The sequence below is a fragment of the Eurosta solidaginis genome, chromosome 1 (genome assembly GCF_040869045.1).
Source record: "Eurosta solidaginis isolate ZX-2024a chromosome 1, ASM4086904v1, whole genome shotgun sequence".
In the NCBI taxonomy this organism is placed as follows: domain Eukaryota; kingdom Metazoa; phylum Arthropoda; class Insecta; order Diptera; family Tephritidae; genus Eurosta; species Eurosta solidaginis.
Window position 1 is genome coordinate 264,674,800 of NC_090319.1, and position 17,720 is coordinate 264,692,519.

General features: G+C 33.7%; 1 protein-coding gene across 2 annotated transcripts in view; it reads right to left on the reverse strand.

The window, feature by feature from the left end:
• The window catches only part of hth (homothorax), a 712,335-nt gene that overhangs the window by 647,194 nt on the left and 47,421 nt on the right, over nt 1-17,720 (reverse strand). For both annotated transcript variants that reach the window (XM_067760647.1, XM_067760646.1), the window contains exon 2: nt 8,032-8,306. In XM_067760647.1, coding sequence (XP_067616748.1) covers nt 8,032-8,306 — 275 coding nt within the window. The remainder of the gene's footprint in view (nt 1-8,031; nt 8,307-17,720) is intronic.

The following is a 17,720-nucleotide window of genomic DNA, read 5'->3' on the forward strand; positions in this document are numbered from 1 at the left end:
AACTAGAATTTTTTAGATTTTTCAAATGTTTTGTTATAAAATGCTAATCTTAATCAAGTAAAAAATTTCCTGGTTTTTGGCAATTTTTTTTTTGTCAGCACTTTTGTCCTTATATGCACTAAAATTCATTTATCTACAAAACTGCATACTCGGAAAAGTTCTGAAAACTCTTAATGAAAAATGAAAGTGTCCTTCACTTTATATTAATTTTATTTCATATTTGCACATGTTAAAAAAAAAAAATTGCGAAAATTATTTTGCTTAAGAAAATTTAGTTGAAAACTGCAAAAATTGCTTCCGTGAGTATAGATATATAAAATTTATATAAAACTATTTTTATGTGGCGTTTGATGAGCCTACACTTAAGGCACTCAGCACACAGAGAGCAGCCGTTCGAGTGAAGTAAAATCGACTACATTAACGCTTTTATCCTTTCTTTACAATCGAAATGTCCTTTTATTGTTACTTGCCATTAGCAAAGTTTAACCAAATAAAATTGACGACTCATGCCTAGTGAGAAATAAGACATACGCATACAGCTGCAAAGTACTACAAAATTCACTCACACCTGAGAGCATATGAAAATGCGTTTTTAAGAAGTGTCTCAGCGCAACTACCTTTTGTGTAAGTCATAAAACTCTTACGGACAGTTGGCAACACTAAAAATTGGTTGCTGCTGCTGCTATATCCATACATACATATACATTCAGGTTATTTACTTTTATGATCTGGTAAACCAGTACGCATGCCATTGACGTGTTTATGAGTGCTCACGTGTGTATCTTGTCCATTTCTCAACTTTTCGCCAAAAAATTAATAAAACAATAAAAACATATGTTTGTAGCTAAACTGAACATTTATTTGGGTGCGCTTACAAGTTGTTAGCAAACACTTGAGCAAAGGTGTTAAGTTCTTAATAAAAATGTGCACATTTTTACTGCTGCTACATACAATAAATTTTGTTGTTATTGATGTTGTTGCAACAAAACTCGATTAACTCTAACTCAAGGTGATTGCTACTGCGTTTCGTGGATATGAGTTATTTTATCTTCATAAATAAATATTCGAAACTGGACAGTTCATGTGGTGGTGGAGGTTACTATCTAGGGCCCCCGATAAAGGCTTCGAAAGGATTCGAAAATTTGGGGACTGTGCTCAAAGGAAATCAACAGTTATCTAATAAGGAATTAATGCGACGTAACCCAACCAAAGTATGATGTACCGAATACCTTTCATAAATGGAGCTGAAAATTAATCTGATGAAATTCTGAACAATCGGTTCTATGGTATATAAAGTATATATTTCACTGATCTTGACCTTTATACAATAAAGTGTTTTATATATCTAAGCAACTGGTAAAATTTTAAGCTTTTAGCTGTTTAAATGAGGAAAAAATACGAAATCCTCTTATCTGAACATGCGGTTGTATAGGATAGACATACATTATAAATGTATATGACCGATCAGGACCATTTTTCAGGCAACAATGAATGCCTTATATGTAAGCCCCCCGTGAAATTTCCAGCTCTAAGCTGTTAAAATCAGGAAGAAATTAACTAACTGTTGAAATGAGGAACGTTTGCCGAAAATCCTCTAATCCTTAAAATCGGTTATATGTGAGATATAGTATGATATAGTGTTCGAATCCAGTCGGGACCGACAAATATATGGTCGGAACACAAAATATACCACTTCACCAAATTTCGTCAAGATATCTCGAAAATTGAGTGCCTGCATTCAAACAGACAGACGTACAAACGGATATGGCTAAATCAACTCGGCCCGTCATCCTGATCATTTCGATATATTTATTGGTGGGTCTACCTCTTCTCCTTTAAGGACTTACAATTTTCGATTTTGGACCGTACTAATATACCTTTCATTGTTATAAAATCTATTAAAAAAATATATATACATTAGGGCGGGTCAAATTTTATGGGAAAAAACTTCAGGTGCACATCAAGTTTCTGAATCTATGGGTCATACTGAGTAATATTGTCCATGCGACCATAGGTCTGATATGAATTTCGAGCCTCCCTAATTTTGTTAGAAAATTTTATATCCCAATCCAAATAGCGGCTCTCACAAATAAAATACATGAAAGTAAATGTCAATTTCGGATTCTGCGGGCGGGTCAAATTTTATGGGAAAAAACTTCAGGTGCACATCAAGTTTCTGAATCTATGGGTCATACTGAGTAATATTGTCCATGCGACCATAGGTCTGAAATGAATTTCGAGCCTCCCTAATTTTGTTAGAAAATTTTATATCCCAATCCAAATAGCGGATCTCACAAACAACACTTATTTCGAAAATTACACTTTTTATAAAAAAAAACCCTCATGAATTTACTGCTGGCATTTTGTGGCTTAAAATGACAATGAAAGTGTCCCTCTTTTCACCTGCTGCATCTTTATATTGCTGATATCAGTTTTTATTTTGTTATGAATTCTTCTTCTTTCTCCACATTTTCTTGTGTTATATCTTTTTCTCTGTCTATATTAGTACTCTTTAGTAGGTGCAAATAGCATATAAGTGCAATATTTTATTTGGCGCTTTGAGGTTTCCTTCAGGAACAAAACGGATACTCTCTAAGCAGGTGAATCAAATTTCGCACCCAAGTGCTAATTGACAGTAAAATACGTAATGTTTTGCAGTTTATAATATTTGGGATTTTCATTAACATGTGAACTAAATGCTGAAGTACAGTCAAGATAAGATAGGTGTGACAATTTTTTCCAACTACTTGATTGTGAACGGATGGTCTAAGGCGTCGATTCTTCTAGGTAAGAAGACCCCCAGCTCCTCGAAAATATAAAATTAAGTGAGGTGAATTCTCATTTACGTGTAAATATGTTCTACTACATATTTTTAGTAGTAGTAAATATAGCCTACTTGGTGTACATAGTATTTGCTTGAATTGACAAATCAGTGCCACGAACCAATAACAAAATATCGAGAATTTTCATTGAAACGCAAATTTGTAATACTGGAAATATCGGAAATTGACGTCTAAAATATTTAATACTGGAAAAAGCTGGTGTATACAGTATTTGCTGAATTTTTTCAGTTGACAAATCAGTAACACGAACTGATAACAAAACAACGAGAAATCATAAAATTGGTCACTTTACTTCTAAAACATCATTTAGAAAGATAACTGAAAAAAGGAGGCCTTATAATTGATACTGGTATTAAGCGGTCAAGCTCTGAAAGGCACTAGAGTAAAAAAATATCGAAAATTAACGTCTAAAATGTTTAATATTAGATACTGTTAATGGCAAATATATCTATCTAATTTCGGGGGCACAGTATTTGCATTTATTTCTTGGGTGGCAAATCACTGATAAAAATATATCTAGAAATCATAAAATTTGTTACTTTATTTCTTAAAACATCTAACTGAAAAAGGAGGCCTTAAATTTCCGAATCATACTAGAGCCAAAAAATACTGAAATTTGTCATCTCAAGTGTAGGACTTTAAAAAAACTGAAAAAACCGAAATTGGAACTTCTTTTTAAGGAAATATTTTAAGAACTTTCTTTCAATACTCCTTATTAATTAAATAAAACTTGTTTTGCTTAATATTTTTGCACACTCGCTTGCCATTGAAAGTTCTCAGCCGTTTTGCGTCTATGTTACGACAGGTCAGTTATAATTATTAACACCAATATCACATCACCATCACATCAACTTCACAACAGCTGTATGACTCATTCAATATTTATACTCATTAATTACTAATCCACAACAGCTTATGACGGATACAAATTGTATATTTGATAAGCAAAATTTAGCAGCCATACGCACAGAGGGGACAGACAGACAGACATACGATGAAGGAGCAACTGACTGGAGGGCTTGAGTAATAGAGCTTATGCATGGCAAAAATAGTAAGCCCGATATGTTTTTTTGTTTTTTATTGATCAACTAAAAACACGCTGTTGATCATTTTTGCAAATAAATAAATAAATACATACCGACGACACACGCACACAATTTTCATATAACAAGAATGACCGACGAACAATGCGACAAGTGACGCGCGTATTTATGTTGCTGTCAAAAGGATGACATATTACAATATGACAACTTGTCATAAAAACAGACAGGCATGCAATGTGTGAACATTAAGTTTGTAGGGCAGTTAATACGTATTGAGAGGGCGTAAGAGAGTCAGAGTCTAGAGGTCGAGACTGCTGCTTGATGATGATGATTGTTAAAGCATATAGGCAAAACAAATTAACACTTATAGATGAGAAAGTGACAGGAGCAAAGAAGTCGAAGACCTGATAAATATTTTTTTTTTTTTAGTAAATATAAGAATGTACAAACGAGTACATATATATTTGTGTACATAGGAAGTGCAAGTGAAATTCATAAGAATTTGTTTCAATAAAAGACTTTTAAATGCAAATATGTACACAAACAAAGAAAATATGCAATTAACATTATCATATTTGTACGTATGTGTGTAAACGCAGCTGATTGATATTTGCATGCATGATATTCGCTACATGGCAAAAACTGTCACATTTTTGCATGATTGGCTTGAGAGAGGATACCGATCTCGACGAAGCGAGTTCATTACACATATTTCATTTCGTTTTTTTTTTTCTCATTGTACCTTGCCTTGTTCGCAAACGTCAAACATACGCTGAAACGTTATGTGACGTCCGTTAGCATTATTGCATTCATTCATAAATTCATAAATGTAGCAAATTGCGACTTATTACAAAAGATGCAAGCAGCAGGCAACAGGAAGCAAAAACAGGCACACGATTTTTTTAAATATTGATTCTTAATTTTTTTTTAAGAATGCTCTAATAAAAAGCTGTTTCGCAAAAAAATAAAAATACGATCAGCTGAAGCAAATCTTTTGCATAGAATGTAACAATGCTCAATATGCAACGGCATCTTCCAATAGGCAATGCAGCATGCTGCATGCGTCATGAATGGAGGCATTTAAATGAGTAGGTACACATGGGATGCGGCAGTGGAGCATTGAGCCTAGTGTGTAATAAATTGAAGTCGCATGACCAAATAAGGAACTTACGATAAACGTTACAAAACAAGCAAAAATAATAATAATAATGATGAAAAACTTAGTGCGTCTCTTTCCGCTGCTGCTGCTGTAGTAGCGCGTGCAGTCATTAAGTAGCACGGCAAGTCAACAGGAAAACAATATTTAATTCAGCACGCCGGCCACGGCCACAAAGCGCGCATAGTACGCATCATATTGGCCTGTCTGATTTCGCATTGTAGCCTGTTCTCAGTTATAAAACAACAAAACTCATACACGCTATGCAGGGCGCATGCAAGCTGGTCATCTGGGCGCCGTTGTTGCTAAGCTGCTGCTATTGGAACTGGTACCAAAGTTGTTAGCTGGGTTTCATTGCGTCAGAGTTAAAATCAGGGATTGCAAATAACTGTCACTGGTCAAAATTTAAACTAAAAACATCATACTAAAATGAATTTTCCGCCTATATAAGAAGTGGATTGATTTTAATTTTTTTCGAGTTTTACTACAAAACATGCAGTTATTTTCTGTGTTTTTTTTCGCTCAGAAAATAACGCTTATCTTTTGGGGTTTTTTTCGCTCGGAAAATAATGGTTATTTTTCGAGTTTCTTATTTCGCTCAGAAACTAACAGTTGTTTCGATTTTTTTAATTAGCCGATATTTTTTGAAAAATATTGCAACTAGAAAAAAAAATATTATTGCCTGAGCGAAAGAACAAAACTCGACAAATAGCAGTTTTTTTACGAGCGAAAGAAAAATAACTGTTATTTTCCGATTTTTTTTGGCAAATAACAGTTATTAACTGAGAGAAAATATAAAACTCAAAAAGTAACTCTTATTATCTGAGAGAAAAAATTAAATTAAAAAAAGCAATTCGTATAATAAAAGTTATTTATAACCGTTAGTATACTATTGCCCCACCGTGTGGCCTGTTATGTAGATATGAATGCTGTTCTGCACGTTAATGTGTGTTTGCTCAAGCTTACCATGTTGCAGGCACAGCTTTACGATAACGTAAACAATGCGGAGTTTCGCAAGCAATGCTGCGCGCTAAAAAGCTGTCACACAATACGATCGTTAACTACTAGTACAAACAGCAAGTGCTGCCACGGCAACAACTTTGCGGCTGCTGATCATGACCATAAGGATTAAGACGAACAACAACAATAACAGAGTTTCATGCCGATATCTCAAACCCAAGTTCGCATGCAACCTCACTGCAAAAAGCACGCACACAACACCACAATCAGTGCAAAATGCAAAAAAAGTGTACAGCTTTAATGAGTAGTTAGTTATTTTTATGGTAGTCGCTTAACGGAAATCAAGCAAATTTGAAGAAAGAGGAGAGCTAGGTATGTTTAGCAAAGTAAAAGCAGATCTAAAAACATAAATAGACTAAACGGTAAAGTAAACGCTGCATTGCTGCATTGCTGCATTATAAAATACGCATACTTTTTACTCATCAGCTGCGTTACGCACCCGTGTATGGCATGTAACGATAAAGTGTGTGTGTATTGGCGCTGATTGAGAGGAAATATCGCCGCTGCTGCCAGCATTGGATGCGCCCACACCTGGAGTACTGGAAATAACACTTATCTATATTTTTATTTTCTCTGGTTTTTTGTTGCAAGTTCGCACGCAATGCGCAAATAAAATTTTTGTAATTGCTTGCATTTACACCTTGAGCAATTAACGCAGTCGTATTATTAAAAAAAAAGTTATTGAACCTGCTATGACGCATTTTAAGCCAGTTTTTGCGATGCCAAAATTTTATTCAAATGTGGAACACATTTTACATTTCCGTAAATACAAATGAACACACTTTTAATAAAATGTTTTTTCGACTTTTCCAAACTGTCGCTTATTTATCTTTTTTTACTTTCACACATCTAACAAAGAAAGCAAACTCAACAAGGCTTATCCGACAGCTGGTTAGTTCGAAAATCAGCAAATTAACACTTGCAATGAATGAGGGGCAACAACACACATTAAAATTTATCTCACGCCAACCACAGGTGACTTAGTTGTTACCATAAGTAAATATAAAAAAATGCACAAATAAATAATATCTAACTGACGGCAAACCCCTAATAAATTTTGGCTTCAATCAACACACTTGATACACACTGATATATGACACGCTCAGGCAAGCACACAATTTCGAAAACCTCTAATTTAACAATTTACGCCTGGACAACGCCTTCAAAGCGAAGGCTCATTTTTATTGTAGGAAAAAGAAGTTGGCGTTGCACGCGCGTGTAAAAACCGCAGAATGAAGAAATGAGTAGGTGCGTCGATATGTAAAAGGTGTGCTAAACTTTCAAATTTCTTAATTTTTTCTCACACGTTTGTAGAGAATGATAAGAGAATGCATTTCTTCTTACTCAAAAAAAAAAACCTGATTTTTTCCGAGCAAAACTCAAAAAATAACTGTTTTTTTCGACCGAAATAAAAAACTCAGAAAATAAGTCAAACAATTACTGTTTTTTCTAATATATCTTGAGGTGAGATTAAGGAAAGCTCGGGCAACAGCAAGCAAGGGAATGAATTTGCAGATGGGTTGGACCGGAAGGGTTCCGAAATGGACATAAGCGGGGCGAACAGCTCCGAACGACCACCGCTTGGTTATCTCTTGAGCGAAATCGAGAAATATAGGACTAAGCCTACTGGTTTACAGGGCTCGCTATAAACTAACCGGATAGCTGACCAAAGTGCTTAAAGCCATGATATGATAGGAAAGGAACTCTGCACTCACAATGGACGAAAAAGTCTCCGAATAGAAGTGTAGGAAATGCCCACGCACACCTTGCTAACCTTACCTAACCTAATGCACCGTTATTTTCCGAGCGAGACAAAAACTAAAAAAATAACTTTAAACCGTAGATTAATTGATTTCGGATTAATGAAGTACATCTATACCTAAATACATATCTCAAGTTCGATTCAATTAAAAGTCAAATAATTTGATATGATATTCACTAAGTATACATAAATAAATAAAATACTTACTCATAGATCGCATCCTTATCACGTTTATGTACTTCGGGTATTGCGCCCATTAAGTGATTAGCTACCGGAGATACATGACTAGGTGTACCATGGCCACCAGCATGATAGCCATGCATGCCCACTGTTGCCCCCGCCGCAGCAGCATGTGTCATGTGCGGTGAATGATGCGTGGGTAGGCCTTGTAAGCCGGGCGGCCGATGTCCGACATGTGGATCGTACATGGCAGCTGCTGCAGCACCCGAGTCCATACCATAGCCATGCAGGCCATCATCATACTGTTTTTGCATAAGAGAAAAAGAAAAAGAGAATAAGATAAGGAATTATTTAATTGCATTGTAATATTTTTAGGCAATAAAATTTTTACATGTGTACAATTGTGAGCGCAAAAATAGCAACAAAAAATTATTAAAAAATTTAGTTATTTATTTTTTTTTTTAGTTGTTCGTTCATTTTTTAATAAATTTAAGTGAATTGAGTTAGCGAGAACTGTGCAAGTTGGTGTCAAATCGGCGTTCGAAAGAATTTGAAAATTCGAAAATGTTAAAATTCTGAAAAAAAATTATTTGAAAATGTTTAATATAAATTTTCATATTTTTGGACGATTTTTAAAAATGTATGGGATTTTCGAATTTTTTCGAACACCTTTTCGAAATTAGTTTACACAGTTTTCGTTAAACACGCACGCTTTTCTAAAATTAATGAAAAATAATAATTTAAAAATATCAACAATAAAATTAAGTAATATTTTTTGCTCCTGTCTTTTTCGCACATTAGACTGTATCGGTCTGCGTGTAAAATAAAAATATGCCCCAAAATTTTTAGCGTATGTTGAGAAGGTCTCACAACATAATTTAAAAAAAAATTAACTCTTTAAATGCAGTCGAAACTGTTGCGAAACACTCTCAAATAAGTTTAAATCTTAGGTGTAGCTCTTTGAAACATATTTTTACAACCCAGTCCAATGTGCATCTGAATATTGTAAATCTAGTGTGATTTTCCGGTAGCAGTTGCTTTTTTAATTTTTATATCTACTCGAATTTACAAAGGTATATATTTTTGTTTTTTTTTCTCAATGAACTTTACACTGACTACTTATTAACACTATGCACGAAATTACAGAAAAAGCCTAATACAAGTAATTATTTCATTTGTAAAATTGTTGTATTTTTTCTTGTTTTTTGTCTAAATTTACATTTGTTTGATTAATAGTGTTTTTAGCAGTTAATATAATTGTTGCCGTTGTTATTTTACATACAATTACACAAATGTATGGGCAAGTGCTTATCCAATAGTGCATGTGTTTTATAAGCATTTGACCGTACTAAAAAAATTTTTTTTTATTCAACACTCTTGAAAGTTTTTTGTAGGCGTAATAACCACATTCGTTACTACGCTTCACAAAAAAGCTGTTCAATCACTTAAAAATACAAACTAGTTATTCGTTATAAAGCAACACGGCAAATAAAGCACGCATACTTCAAATTTACCATCTCAACTTAAAACTTGTGCAAACAATTATTCTACATAATAACACTGTAAAATCAAAATTTTTGATGCCAACGTTCTTTTTCCAAACACACCCTTTGTATTAGTTGGGAAAAAAGTGCAAGCTTTGAATTCTGAGACGGTCTAATATGCACATGTGCATATACATATATATGATTTTTGTTCGCGTCACTGTTAGCGTTAAAATTGTTGTTAATTAAAATTAATTGCAAACTAATCTCAGCAATTTTAATTGGCAGTCAGCCATAAGACACAGCTATGAGTCTAACGTGGAATGAGATATATTTATTTATTTTTATAATTTTTTTTTTTTTTTGTATGTAGTACATCTCAAAGTCGAACTCAGGCGCGGATGTGCCGGACTGCACAAAAATACTTGCATAAATACTTGTGACTAAAAGCTCCGTTTTTGCGAGTTGAAACGTTTGATTTGCATTTATGAACGAGCTCTTGTTGTTGGAGTGTCAAAACAAGCTAGAATATATTTAATTTTTGTATAATTTTTTATTTTATTAAATTTTTTTATTATTATTACAGGTTTTATAAGCTAAATACGAAATTTATATATATTTTTTTATTAAACGTCAATACCTATATCATAACTCTTCTTTTATGCATACCTCATTCACAGGTTGGAGCATACATATCTATCTACTATTTCATTAAATTATATCTGTTTTATCTCCACGTCTATTGCCATAAAATAGTTTGATAAATATTTTATAGCGAATTTAATAGCTCAATAATGTCAAACGCAGAGGCTCATTAACACCAACCAACGATGGTCAATATAGACATCGCGTAATATTACTGAGTGTATGTGTGTTGTGGTGAAGCTATTAAACAGTCGTAAATTACTTGCATTACATACGCAAAAGCAAAAAAAAAAGTGAAACAATTTTAAATAGCAAAATTTGCAAAAATTTACATATGTTTTGGTTAGGTTTAACTGGCCAACCAATGAATACCTCACAAAGACTTAATGTGTATTTTAGAGTACGGGCTTGAGATTGACGTAAATACCCAATATGAGAGTTTGGGCGATAGGACCCATTTGCAACCCATCATTTTCTTGCATGCATACAGTAAGTACCACAGAAGCTTTTTTGCTCTCTCTTCCACATGGAGTTTCCACGACAACTTACTATCTAGTATAACTCCTAGATATTTTGTGCTATACTTTTCTTGCAGGTTTACCCTTCAAATTTTAGGCTTAGTCCAATTAGGGACCTTACATTTCCTAGTTAATAATACTAGATCGGTTTATCCGCGTTAGCGGTTAAGCCAACTCCAGATGCCTTGGTATGCACATTCATCAGAGAACTGTTTATTGGTAGACATCTGTACCTTATGATGACTGAAACGTCATCTGCATACGCAGTGAGTTTGACTGCCCTTATGCCCTTCATGCACGTTCGTAATAATACCGCAGGGTGGGTTCCACGCATAGACCCCATTGTAACGTGATCATGCTGCAGCTTAACATGGAGTCGATCCAAATTGTTAAGGCCGAATGTATTTCAATAGAGTTGAGGCTGTCAATGATTGCTCGTTTCGAAAGATTTCTGAAAGCCCTAGCAATGTCCAGAAAAACACCTAGGTAATATTCCTGGTGTTCCAGGACTTTCTCTTTATTCATGACCATCCCCATGCAGTGCTGTGTCAACTGACTTGCTTCATTCATATCCGATTTCTTATATACATCTACTCTACTACTCGAGCCCTCAAAGATTGTTCTAAGCCATTTTACAATCGTTACCTCAATGATAAATGGAGATACATACATTTTCAACAATATCTGAATTCCGAACTTTTGACAGAAGATCAAGAAGATAGAGTAAAGTTTAAAAATAATATTAACTACATTTGTATGAAATGTAGCCTTACAATTATTTTCCTCTCAGCTACAAATATATAAATGACCAGCTTTATTCACTGCAGCAGTTGATACAGAGAAACTCGAACGCTTCAAAATATACAAAAAATACACAAAAATTTACGCGAAAATATTTCCAAATTTATTCCCACGAAAATTTGCATACTCACATACATATGCATATAAACATATATTCATATATATATTCTCATGCATAGGTAATATTTTTTAGCCTAAAAGAGTTATTTTGTCGCAAGAGCATATTTATACTGTTTTTGCTATTGTTGTTTTTTTTTTTTTGCTGACTACTTTTATTATGCTGCTACTGACAACAATTTAACTGCTTGACCTTGTAAATCTTCCAATAACTTTTTTTTAAATTTTTTAATACGCTTCTTCATTAAAAACAATCACTTGAGACACCCCAACGCACGCCAGGAATAAAGATGAACTTGACAACAGACCGAAGAAAACACACATTCATACAAATACACAACACAATTAACTACAATTACAACAAAAAAATTCACTTAGCTTATTGTACGCATTTTGCATACGAAATTTAACGCCTTAACTGAGCTGGTTTAACTTGGCTTTTTATGCGTTGGTAGAGCGCTCTCAGTTACAATATATAAAATACTCCACTGAAAAGGTGATGCGACATAAAAACAACAACACAAAAAAGTCATGAAATTATATCAACTTTTCAAGATTTGCAGTGTTAAAACTTTTGTAAGACATTAAAAAATTTCACGCTACGCTCCCCTCACATAAAAAACATTCGTACATATCCATACATAATACATAATAACTGTATATAAACACACACGTGTATATATATAGTACACGTCTCACGTTCTATTATATCGCATACCTAGAACTAAACAGATAGTAACTCAAAAAATCGCAATGTTCAAAAAACGCGAAAACTCGGATTACTTTCCTCATATGCGTGAATACCATTTTTATTTTTTACAAAGTGTTTTTTGCTGATAAGTGGAGTTATTAACAAATAGAGCACACAGTTCGGTAGGTATAGAATTGGGAAGTCCGGTGGTACTCATAACTTCCAAATTTCGGATTTTCGAGTTAGGTCGCTTTTGATCTAGGTAGGCAATATGATATTCACCTCAAATTTATTTGGGTGGGCGGTGGTGTAGACATGCGAGCGTAGTGCAGGCTACCTAAGTTTGCATTCAACAAGTTTCTCACTCATACATTTCTTTCGTAGTTGTTGTTGTTGCTTTATATAATTTTTTTGTTTTTTTGCACGTTCGCTGTTTTTTATTGACACCTTTTTACTGATTTTTGTCAAAAATACAAAGTAAAAGTTGATTAAATACAAACAACACTTAACCGCAACTTGAGAATCGTTAAAGATGCTTATCACATTTCATTTTGACACTCTCATTGCTATGTATGTATGTACATTGGGGGCACGGTTGCCACTTTTGGTCCACTTGGACCAAAAATGGTCCCTTTCAACCCCATTTGGTCCGCTGGTCCCTTTTTTCAACTTAAGCGCTTTTTAGGCAGTAGCCACAATTTTGGTACTTTTCTTCCTTTTTCACTGAGGTTAAAATTCACGACTCTGCCTACAACATTTGGCACACTTTCATTACGCATATAATTTTGTATCTATTTATATATATGGAAATCTTACCACAAAAATTGCTCAGTCAATAAAATGTAGCAAACCAATGACATTTCATAGGAGATATTTTAGGCGAGGCATTAATAAGAAAAGTAATGGATCTAAGGGCAAACACATTACACGGACTTATCAGAAAAAAATCTTGTTTTAGTATCACTATTTGAGCTAAGAAAATTTTTCTCAAATGCACGTGCGCCTCTAAGAAATTTGGCAGGGCTTTCCACTGATGCAGCCATTACGATGGCCGTCGAGTTAAGATTTGAATTGAAAACTAAGTAAAATAATGAAACTAATTGGTTTTATGTTTGGCAACACTTTCAAATTTTTTTTTACAAAAAATCCTATGTAAAAATTACAGGAGTATTGTGGTGTTCCAGGAGTATTGTGGTGTTAAGGCACGCCGAATACTTGAAAACTAAGAAGCTTGGCATAAGAAATATTTTAACTGCAAGTAAGGCAGGAATACTTCTTGAAAGCGGTAACTTTATAAATGAATAACGAATCGCGATTGAAAAAATTTACTTTTGTATTCAGATTTTGAGGCAAATGTAAAAAAGATTTGATTTCGAAAGAAGCCTTTTGTGTTTTATTCTCATAAGTACACAACCCCATAAACTTCAATACCAACTCTGTTAACTAATTTCTAGTACCTACTTAATAATCAGGTTCCGTTATTGCACAGTTGAAACTTTTAAGACGTTTGATTGTTAATCTGAAGCCTGGGGCTAGATTCAGTAAATGTGAGTTTTTCAAAAATAACACTTACTAAATCTAGGCTTTGGTATGAAATTTCAACGTTCAGGGGAAAAAGTAAGCATCATTTATGATTTACTAAGTTTGCTCATAGTTCGGCGACACCGAAATTTTTGAGCCTTTTCTTACTGAAACTTAACTGCGCTATACATTTTATTTCTTTCCAATTAAAAATATAATGCTGGAACTAAGAGCTTTGTCAGCAAAACTACGTTCAAAACGTATAGTTAGTGATCCTAGAAATTTGAAAATATAATATATAAAAGTAGTCTTTTTGTTTGTGCAGTTTGAATTAAGTCTCCTATTCGCTAAGTTTATTAAAATTTTGTATAGGAAACCATGGAAACATCCTGAAATTTTATATTTAACAACGACTACGACACTTTTGTGAATTGCTTGTATCACAATCAAATAAAACAAAAATTTGGTCCTTTTTTCTGAGATTTGATCCTTTTTTTCGACGAATTTTGGCCCTAAATGAAAACATGGTGTGTCAGCCGTGATTGGTGGACAAATTAATGGAGACAACATAAAATTACAATTTTCTTTTTCCTTTTCATTCATAACAGCATCACAAGCTGAAGTTTAACTGCTTGTCGTCTGCATCATGGCTCTTCATAACTAAAACTGTGACTGTGCTAGTAAGAGTATTATGCGGTGTTAGTGGTTTGGTCGTTGATTAACGAGCAATAAAGCAAGACAAGCGCACGCATTGTTGGCTAACATCAAAAAAAATATGAATATTTGTTCAAGTTTTCTTGGTTAACTATACATTCCTAGCTGACGGCTCTTATTTTTTATCAAAACGAAGTCATAAAAGTCATATGATCAAATTTCTGAGTCTAGTTTTTCGTAAGTAATATGCTATAAAATAAATAGTATTTTATTGCTTGAGTCGAACAAAAAAATTTTAACGAAATATATTCCTAACATTAAAAAATTAAAGCATTCTGTGCATTAGTGTTAAAAAGAGTTATATTTTGAATTTAAATTGAAATAATTGAAAGAAAAAATTTTAAAACAGCCGTTTAGCATGACTCCATTAATTACACTGAGAGAAAATATGCATAGTAAAAATTAATATTTTTTACTTGATTGGCGTTTAAATATGTTCGTGTTCAAAAATAATACGATCAGACCAAAGTTTAATACGTACGTATTTAAATCCTGTACAGAGAACCTTTAATCATAGATGTAAGCATACCAAGCATGCAGGGGCGGATCCAGCACGATTTGGGAGCGATTTAAGGGGAGGGGCGATTTAAGTCAACTTTTTAAGTAAGATAAAGTGACCTTAAAATTTTTCATACAAACACACATACATACATATCTACACTCATCTACAAAAGTCATCATTACGCAGATTTTTCCATTCTTTACTAAGTTTTGCTTCGACATTCACTATTTTCACTAATATGTATTATTATATAACACCAACAATCCAAATATACACTTAAGACTTTTTAGAAAATTCGGGAAAATTCCGCGAATTTTCATGCAAATTTTTAGCTTTCAGTAAGAATTTTTAGAATTTATTTCTCAGATGGTGTTTTGCATGAACGTTTGCGGGCAATCAAAGAGAGATTTTTTGAAATAGTTATGTACATACAGTATTGCCCTTGTGTCGCCTTGCGGAGATTTCATCCTTTTTAGAACATTTTGCTCCTTTGAAAACTATTTCAAATATTTTTAGAACTATTTTGAGGCTCAATATTTTACCCTGTCATAAACATCAAAATTCTTTAAAAATATGAATCAGAAATTATATCCTTTCGAATTTATAAGAAATCCATAACTTAAAAATTAAGGTGCGTATTCAAAGTCGAAACATAGTTACCTATACTTCAAATTTGGTCACAGCTTTTTTGACATATTGTCCATAGCAAATTATTTTAAAAATCCTACCTACATAACATTGATTGTGAATATGACCATAGTTTTTTGGGTATTTTAATGTAGAGAAGGATTTTTATTAGTCCTTTTAAATTGATTTACAGCTTATATCTGTTCAAAATTTCAATTAAAAGGTGGACTGCTAAGAGCTTGACTTTAACGGATCAGTTCAATGTATAATTTTGGTGCGGTCTTGCTACAAAAAGTTTGTGGCACGCTTCTGTGTGGAAGTGTAGCATAAAAGTAAAATCCCTATTGACCGCTTTTTGAAAATTCTCAACGACAACACTGTTCAAAGCAGATTTGAAGAACGGTACTTTTGTGATAGCGGCTACGGTTACCACTTGAATCCATTTATACAAAACTGGTGCTTTTTTTAGGTTTGGTCTGATGGCTACTTTACCTCCAGCCTGGTTCTTTATACGGAAGCGAGAGCAAAAGTGATAAAAAAAAATAGATTTCTTTGCGCCACTAAAATATATACTTAAACCAAGCCGATAAACAAAATTATAGTTGTTCTCCAAGATATCACATTGCAATGCATATTAAGGCGGCTTTTTGCCCGAAGTGTCAGCCGATATCAAAACTATGCAATAAAAGATTTATTTTTATGTGCGTATATCTTTTTTCATAGTAGGGCAATAGGATCACTTAACACACGTTCTCAGATTTTTTAGCGCAAAGAAATACCTAATTATCACAGCATTTTAAGACGGAGCCAGACATTGCTAAATTGACAAATAAACGATTCAATAAGCAGGCCTGAACCGTGATAAAAAATAAATAAAAACAAATATATACATGGCGCGATTTATCTCAGAAAATATTTAGGCTGAGTTTCTCTTCAAGTTTGCATCTTTCCCCTTTTTAGTTTTTCCTACAAATATACGGGGCTTTAATTTTTTATGCCGACTCCGAACGGCACCTGGAAGGCAGGTGAATTTTCACTGAGAAGGTTTTTAATGGCAGAAACTTTCGGAGTGTTTGCCAAACCACTGTTGAGGGCGACCCCGCTTAGAAATGCTTTTTTGTAATTGGATGAACTTTTTTCTTAAATTTTGGTGTTGCTTTTGCGCGGGTCTTGTACCCAGCACCCTCGCTGTGGTAGGGGGAGTACCCTACCACTACACCACGGTGCCACCAGATGTGCATTAACCGAATTTCAGACCGGAGAAAGATAGGTTTCATCAACTACTAAGAGCTGCCCAAAGAACTATAGGTTGACTTAATTTTACATATTTTATGTATAGTACTAAAAAAAAATCGTTCTAAAACGAACCAATCACGTTCAAAATTAAGAACATTCTTTGACAAAAGTGTGTTAAGTACGTTTTTTCTTAACTCGTGACCGATGGGCTTGTTTTAATAACCGATTTTCCAAGCACACCGTTCGTATTTTATGACCACTTTGGTATTGGTGTGTGAAACTTCTGTGCTCATTTTAAGCAGTATTTGGGCTTGATTTAACATTTTTCGGTCTCAATTCTAGAACAGTTTGTGCTTGACTTTTGGGGGCAGTGGGGAAGATAATTTTATCAATTACTACCCATTCATTTATTTTTTTTATTAATAAATAATTTGTTGTCATTAATAAAAAAGATTAATAACAAAACAAATTATTATTAAAACTGCAAAAGGTTTGAAAAAACGCATAATATGCATTTTTTCATATATTTCTCTTATCGAGAAATTTGTCTTATATGATGATATAATTTGAATATATATTTAAAACATTTCATAACAAGGTTGAGAATTACCTGTGCATATGCGAATGGAGCTGAACGAAAAATAATAGTTGAAAAATAGAATACAAAAAATTGTTTAAAAAAACTTCAGAGTTTGACGGCGATCGAACTCGCGCCACACGATCGCAACCGCAACATCATAACCGCTGGGCAACTACAATTGCTTCGTAGCTTGTGCCAAATGTTGTATTTAATATTGTAGTGCACACGAATTGTACCGTTCCTTTTTTCTTAAACTCAATTTAAGAACATTGTTCTTAAT